Below are 8,213 nucleotides of genomic sequence, written 5' to 3'. Positions count from 1 at the left end.
CTCGGCACTGTCAACCAGCCTGAGTTGGCACTGGTGCCAGCTTGGGTCTGGGAGGCATCCTGCGCAATGCGGAATTTCAGGAGCCAGCTGGCCACCCCAGCTACAGGGCCCTGAAAACCAACACCAATCCTTTTCCATGGAAAACAAAACTCACCAGCCCAGGTTCCTGATGGCAGATTGCAGGAACAACTGGGCATTGTCAAACCAGCCCGAGTTGGCACTGGTGCCAGCTTGGGTCTGGGAAGCATCCTGCCTATTGCGGAATTTCAGGAGCCAGCCGGCCACTCTGGGCCACAGGCCCTTGTATACAAACCTCTGCCATTTTCCCTGGCAAACAAAACTCACCAGTCCTGGTTCCTTATGGCAGATTGCAGGAGCAACTGGGCACTGTCAAACCAGCCCGAGTTTCTGGTGGTGCCAGCTTGGGTCTGGGCGGCATCCTGCACAATGCAGAATTTCAGCAGCCAGCCGCTCTGAACACCCCAGGAACGTCATCCCAGTGACCCCCAGGGGCCTCGTTGCATCTCTGAATCAAATACTTAAATTATTTTACAATAAATTAACTTATATTGTGCTTGCAGTGTGCAGAAACAACTGTGAGCAAGGACTTGAGCCCCAGCAGCAGCATGGAGAGTTTGCCTCAAAGCAGAGAAGTTACAGAAACAAATCAGAGTTGTGAAAAAAACCAAAGGGAAGAATTTACTCATTTTCTAAGCTTGGTCCTGGAGCTGTCCTAAGAGCGTGACCTGGTGAGTGATGGGACATTGTGCTGAGCCTGGGCAGGTGAATGCCAGAAAAGGGGATGACAGGGCAGAGCCAGCACACTGCCAAAAAATGATGAGCTTCCTCAAGAGCTTTCCTGATCCTCTCAGTTTGTAATCTAAACTCGAGAGGGAATGGTGATTTAGGGGTTGAACAGTGATTGTAGTTGTTTGCCTGTCAGGGATAAATGGATGTCACCCACAGGGACATCAGGGAGCAGGAGAGGGGCTGGAAGTGACCCTGGCAGAGGGGAGGGGAGGTGCCTTCCCCAGGTGTAAAAATGCTTGGGGGGGTTGTTTTTTATCCCAAAACCTGAACCAAATACTTAAATTAATTAATAAATAAACTTATATTCCCCAAGGCGAGCCAGTTCTGCCCATGGCAGCAGATAACAAGTGACCTCATCCTTCTTTATCTCAACCCAGAGGAGAGTGATGGGGGGCTGGGGACAGACAGACAGACAGACAGACAGCTGGACAAGGTCTGGCTGGGTCAGAGGGAGAATGAGGATCTCACCTGGGTGCCTCAGGAACCTGCTCCCCCTGCAGTGAGCTGGACAGGGTGGTCCCATGATACACCAAGGCAGGAAGCCCATGAGGCTGTCAGTCCCTCACACTGCTGGCTGAGGGGCATCTGGCTTCCTCCAATGTCACACACAATCCACAGGGTCATTATTTTTCTTGCTAATAATTAGTTTTTAGTCAAAGCTTTACTCCAGCTAATGAAAAGGTGAGCTGGGGATCACCCACATCCCCAGAGCACAACAAGAAGCAGATGTTGGAGGAAGGATTCCTGCATGGATGGCTGCAGGACAGTGGAAAAGCTCTTGAGCAAAGCTGGGGGGCAGGAAACCTCGAAGGACTCACAAAGGGAACAGCTGCAGGTGGTGCCACAGGTGGGCTGCTCACCAGCAGGGTGGGGAACCTGGGAGGCTCAAGGTGCTGCTCTTCCCAGAGGCTGCTTCAGTGAGGAAGAGGAGGCTCCACAGGATCTGAACTGCCCTTGAAAGGACAGGGAGCATGGTGGGAAGGTCTCCTACCATGGCTTTGATCCCTCTACTAGTTCTCAGGGTCTTTAGATGCTGGACCATCCCTTGGCTTGGTGTGAGGTGGCTCTGAGGTTCCTGTTCAGGCTGAATTTATCGGAATTTTACCAGGTTGAATTTTACCAGAATTGTGGGGAGCAGAGTGTGAACGTTTATGGCTTCATTTATGGCATCACTCTGGGCTCTGCTGCCAGGCTTTGCTCTTCTGGGGACATCTCCAGGGCCATGGAGATGCTCTGAGGAAAGGCTGACACAACTGCTCAGCTGGGAGGAGAGAAGGCTCAGGAGAGACCTCAGAGCCCCTGCCAGGGCCTGAAGGGGCTCCAGGAGAGCTGGAGAGGGACTGGGGACAAGGGATGGAGGGACAGGACACAGGGAATGGCTTCTCACTGCCAGAGGGCAGGGATGGATGGGATATTGGGGAGGAATCCTTCCCTGTGAGGGTGGGGAGGCCCTGGCACAGGTTTCCACAGAAACTGTGGTGGCTCCATCCCTGGAAATGCCCAAGGACAGGCTGGACAGGGCTTAGAGCAACCTGGGATAGTGGAATTGCCCCTGGAACATGACCACAAGGTGTCCCTTCTACCCCAACCCATTCTGTGACCCCACAGGTGGCTGGCAGCCATGGGGCGCAGCTGTGAGCAGCACTTTCACAAGGAACAGACCCAGAGTCTGCTCATGGGGCTGTTCCAACACCCATTTCACCCTCAGCTCCCTTCTCGTGCCATCCTGCACGACCAAGGGCCCAGGGCTGTGCCTCTGCCCCTGTGAGTGTTTAACTGCAGGCACGAGGGGAGGGAGCACTGAGCCATCCTCACAACCAGAGCAGTGTGTGATGGCCAAGGAGCCTGCAGTTAACACTGAGGTGCCACAAGGACTCTGAGCCACAATCCCAGCACTGCCAGGACAAGATTTTGCTGGGAACATTCCCAGCAGAGAGGGTCACAAACGCTCCAGGATGAGTGGTGGGATCAGCTCACCCAAGTGAGCTCTTTTATCTGTCAGGGTGTCCTTCAGTGAGCAGAGGCTGCAGGGATGAATCCAACCCCTCTGAGCTGTTGGGGGCTTCCCTTCACCCTGCCCCATTCCCCCTGCACAAGTCCTGGGGTTCTGCCTCCCTCCCCCCACAGAAGAGTCCGTGCAAAGGACCAGTTTTATTCACACAGGCACATCAGACAGCAAGGAAACAGAAAACACACCGGGAGGCTCCACTTTCACACACACCATCACTATTAACAATAGTTCAGAAAGAATAAATAAAAGTGCTGTTGCTATAGGAACCCACAAGGAAAAAGCTCTCCTCTGTTCAGCAGGCACAGCTGACCTTGCACACCTCATGCTCCCCAGCTGCTCCTCCTCAGTTTGAGAAGTACTTCTCCAGCACCTTTGTTAAAAGCCCTGTCTCCTGCAAAACAAGACACAACAGTGAGACAGGGGTCATGCACACAACCAGCACCATCCCCACCCTGGGGCAGGGCACACAAACACCCCATGGCACACGAGGAGGACAGAGCCAGAAGCTTCCCATCTGTGCTCCAGCAGCTGGACCACGGCTCAGATGGTGAGGGAAACTTCATCCCAGTGAGGCAGCAGAGCCTCTGCCACTGTCATATTCTCTGAAAAATCCCTTCACCAGGATTTCTTCTCCTGGGAAGCTGAGAAGCCTCAGAAAAGAAATGTAAACAATAATTATCTGATTGCTTGCAATGTGGTTTGGAGGTTGCTTACCAACAGGTGCAACTTGGATTGGTTCCATGTGAATTGTTTTTACTTGATGACCAATCCCAGTCCAGCTGTGTCAGACTCTCTGGTCAGCCACAGGTTTTTATTATTTATTCTTGTCTAGCCTTCTGATGTGTCCTTTCTCTTTCTTTAGTATAGTTTTAGTATATCATTATAACATAATAAATATAATATAATACATGTAATATGATATAATAAATGTAATAAATATAATACAATATCTATAATATAATATGGTATAATATAATATACTATAATATGGTATAATATACTATGATATGATATGGTATAACATAATATAATATAATATAATATAATATAATATAATATAATATAATATAATATAATATAATATAATATAATATAATATAATATAATATAATATAATATAATATAATATAATATAATATAATATAATATAATATAATATAATATAATATAATATAATATAATATAATATAATATAATATAATATATCAGCCTTCTAAGAACTTGGAGTCAATTCTCATCTCTCACCTCGTCCTGGGACCCACAACAACACCTCAACAATTAACAACCACAAGCCTCGTTCAGCAGAGAGTGAGAGAAGGCAGAAAGAGGCAGAAAACACGGCAGGGAAGGGTCACAGAGGGGTGTGTGGGATTGGCACTGACCACAGGTCCTGCAGGGCAGCAGCTGCCCTCAGGCAGAAGGGCTCTCCCCAACCCTGGAGCTGCTCCATTCCATGGTCTCTGCATCCTGGGGAGTCAATGCCACCCACCCCAGGAGATGACAAAGGATAGGAAGGATCCTCCTCTGCCAGCCCAATCCCTGTCACACGGAGCAATGAGGCTCAGCTTCTCAGGAGAAAAATCCTGGCAAAGGTATTTTCCAGAAAATATGTCAGGGAAGCCCCAGCTTGGGGCTGAGAGCCAAACCCTGACTGGACACATGGCTGGAAAGCTGAGATGGAACCAACAGATCCTGAGCAGGACATGGACAGGGAGTTTCCAGGGCAGAGCCACGAAAAGCTGTGAGGAATGAGGGAACAGCACACGGAGGAGCTCAGGCTGGCTGCTGACACCTGGCGTCCAACAGCAGCCACGATGAGGGCAAAGCTGGCAGGGATTTGGGCTGGCACTGTGACTGCCACAGGAGCAAGAATAGTTTTTCTAGGGAGGTCACACAGAACAGTACAAGGTGGACAGCTCAGAGGCAGTTCTGTAATACCCACAGCAGCCCAGATGTGAGGATGCCCTGGGGATGGGCGGGAGGAAGGAGCAGGAGGGCAGGAGCTGGGCAAGTGAAGTGCTCAGAGGTGCCCAAACCCAGAAACAGCACCCAGCAAAGTGGCCAAGGGGACCAGGGCACTGACCAAGGAGAGGCTCCAGGCTTTGGGGAGAGAAAGTGAGGGGCAGGAGCCAGTTGCATACCAAGCAGCCCAGCTGTGACGGGCACACCAGCCCACCTTGCCCCAGAGAGGCACCAGCACCTGCATGGGCACAGACAAACCACCCAGCAGAGCAGGGCTGTGGCACCAGTGCCACACCTGGGCAGCAGCCAGCCCTGAGCTCTGGGAATGGGCACTGCCAGGGCTGGCAGGGCTCTGGCACCCAGCTGGAGCCTGTGGCACAGCAGCAGCAGCACTCTGGGCAGCCTCTGCACAGGCACATCTGCAACGGGAGCAGAGAGGAGCAGCTCTGCCATGCAGGGGAAGAGCCCCAGGGAGCAGCTCTACCAATTCCCACCACGCTCAGAAAAAAGGCAGGGCACACCTGGCAGCTCTCCTGTCCTCTCAGCAAGTGTCCTCCTGCTCAGAGGTTCCTTGGTGGGATGGGGAAGGGTCCAGAGCCTGCAGAGCCCTCATCTCCTCTCCAGCTGCATCTGAGATGCCAACACTGCAGCAGCACAGCACACTGCACAGGGAGTGGGGTGGGCTGGTGCCCTCAGCCATGCCAGCTGTATCTCACTGTGGAAAGCCCTCTGGGAACAGCTCTCTGGGATGCATCAGTTCACCCATATCTGCTGGAAGGGAGCCCAAAAGGGGCTTGAGCAGCCAGTGGCTCTCAGGCTCCCAGTCCTGCACCTCTGCTCCACCTGTGCCCAAGAGGAGCAAGCCCTGCCCAGCAGAAACAGCTTTACCTGCATGCAGGGCTACTGGATGGCTCCTCAGGGGACAGCACAGGTGGGACTGACCCAAGAGGATTTCATCCTTTTTAGACTCCCAGTTACTTCCTGCAGTGACTGGAAAGGGTGAGGCACCAGGGAGGTGTGCAGGAGGCAACAGACAAGCAGAGCCACACAGACTAATTCTATTTATGGATGCAGAAACTCCATCTCTGGACTGAGCAATTCAATCTCTGCATCCTGCCTGACGATCTGTGCCTGGGCATTGCTCCCAGGGGCAGGTTTTCCACCAGGAGCTGAGTGAGCTCCAAGGTAAAAGCCACAGTGGGGATCTGTTGATGCACAGTGGCACCAGTGGAGCTCCTGCCCTCTCCCTGCTCCCCAAAACCCACTCTGCAGCAGCAGGAGCAATGCACAGCTACTCCCTGCAAGGCTTTGTGCCCTCAGCATCGAGGGATCCCAACCACAGGGACACAGAGCCAAAGCTCTTTGCTTCACAGATGCTTTTCCCTTCACATACTGTGCCCCCTCTTGGTCTCCTGCTGTGGAAATAACAGGGAGAGAGGATTTCCCTGTCCTTGGAAAAGGGGGACACCATCCTTTTCTGCATCTGGCTGAGGAAGACCCAGATGCTTATTAACAACCCCTGGACACTGCTGCTGTCCCAGCTCCATTGCAGTTACCTGCTCATCCTCACACCCTTCCCAGGCTCCTGGGACTATTTGTCACTGCCCAGCTGGACACAAGCCTCAGGACACTTCTCCTCTCTCCCTTTATGGTTGATCTTAAGAAGTGGCTTAAGGAGGGTTACAAGGAGGGTGAAGAGGGGAGTGCACCTTTAGCAGCAGTGCAGGGGCTCCCCTCTCCAGCAGAGCTCCTCCACCTCTCTGCTCTTAGCATCTCCCTCTAGCTAAGGAAATGTTCACCTGGCCAGTGAGGTCGTATTTCCCTTGGTTCTCATCCAGCAGCCTTTCCTGCAAGAGGATTTTCAGGAGCTCCCGGGTGAGCAGTTCCATCATGTCCTCCAGCAGGGCTCGGAGAGAGGGACCAAACACCATGGGCACTGCAGGCTCCTCGGCAGCCTCCAGGTGTGGGGAGCCTGTCACGCTCTTCTTGCCCATGAAGTGACCTGCAACAGCACACACGGGGTGTCTGGGGGGACACTGGGCTCCAGCTCAGCTGGCACCAGCGCAGGGGGCACCGAGTGATCTAATGCCCAAAGCAGCTGAGTGAAGAGAAACCCAGAAACCCCAGGTCCTCACTAACTCCACGTGGGATTTTTGGGAAACTTCCCTCTCTGTTCCCACTGACGGGATCTCTGGGGAAACTTCCCTCTCTGTTCCCACTGACGGGATCTCTGGGCTTACAGAGATGCTGAACCTCACACCCAGGGATGCTGAACCTCATACCCAGGGATGCTGAACCTCATACCCAGGGATGCCGAACCTCACACCCAGGGATGCCGAACCTCACACCCAGGGATGCCGAACCTCACACCCAGGGAGGCTGAACCTCATACCCCGGCATGCTGAACCTCACATCCAGGGATGCTGAACCTCATACCCCGGCATGCTGAACCTCACACCCAGGGATGCCGAGCCTCACACCCAGGGATGCCAGACCGCTCAGCCTGTTGAGGATGCCGGACCTGCTGCCCAGGGATGCCGCTGGAGGTGACTTCACCCCTGCCCATCGCGGCACTGGCAGCATCCCCCTCCCCGGTGGGAGCAGCTCCGCAAGGCAGCCACAGGACAGGACGGGATGTCACCGTGCCCGCACCTCCCGCGTGTCCCCGTGTCCCCGCCCGGTACCTGTGGCCCAGAGGTTGCCGCGGGGGTTGACCTTGATCTTGGCGGCCTGGCTGCGGTGCTCGGCGAAGTCGAGGTGCACGGCGGGTCCGAGCGCGGCTCCGCAGAGCAGCAGCAGCAGGCAGCGCAGCGCCATCGCCCCGGGACCCGCGCCCGCCGCCGCCGCGCGCTTATAGCGGCGGGAGGGACCGCGACACGGGGAGGGACCGCGACACAGCCCGGCCCCGCCCGGTTATAGCGGCGGGAGGGACCGCGACACGGGGAGGGACCGCCCGGTCTGAGCCGCTCCGAGCCCCGCCCGTGCCCGCCGTGGGTCGTCCCAGCGCCCCGGCGGAGCGGGAGATGTGACAGACCCAGCGCTGAGGTGGACAGTGACGGACTCACCGCTGAGTCCGATCCCCAACCCCAAAACTCTCCATGTCCATCTCCCACCTTGCCCATGCTGCCTTTTTGCACCGGAGCCCGACCCGCCCGGGCTGACCCGCTCCGAGCTCCCCCCGTGGGTCATCCCAGCGCCCGGGCAGAGCGGGAGATGTGACAGATCCACCGCTGAGTCCGGTCCCCGTCCCCACATCTGTCCATGTCCATCTTCCACCTTCTTCTTTCTCCTTCTCTTCTTTTTGCACCGGAGCTCAGCCCTGAGCTTCATTCCCAGTTTAGCTCCGAGCCATCTCCCAGTACATGTGTGTAGTGGATATTGTTGCCTCCGACGAGAGGGAGAGAGTGATAAGAACTGGTAAGATTCCATC

The 8,213-nt window shown here is 54.5% G+C and overlaps 1 protein-coding gene across 1 annotated transcript; it reads right to left on the bottom strand.

Annotated features, from left to right (window-relative positions):
* Positions 1-2,942: 2,942 nt before the first annotated feature.
* NMB (neuromedin B) lies at positions 2,943-7,690 on the bottom strand. The gene is made up of 3 exons (XM_030955452.1): positions 7,468-7,690; positions 6,583-6,785; positions 2,943-3,212 (listed from the first exon to the last, which is right to left on the bottom strand). Exons 1-3 carry the CDS (start codon positions 7,598-7,600, stop codon positions 3,165-3,167), a joined length of 384 nt encoding a protein of 127 aa, XP_030811312.1. The 5' UTR covers positions 7,601-7,690; the 3' UTR covers positions 2,943-3,164.
* Positions 7,691-8,213: the final 523 nt, after the last annotated feature.

This window comes from Camarhynchus parvulus, chromosome 10 (assembly GCF_901933205.1).
Source record: "Camarhynchus parvulus chromosome 10, STF_HiC, whole genome shotgun sequence".
Lineage (NCBI taxonomy): Eukaryota > Metazoa > Chordata > Aves > Passeriformes > Thraupidae > Camarhynchus > Camarhynchus parvulus.
The sequence above is the reverse complement of the archived record's forward strand: the minus strand, read 5'-3'. Positions and strand labels throughout refer to the sequence as shown.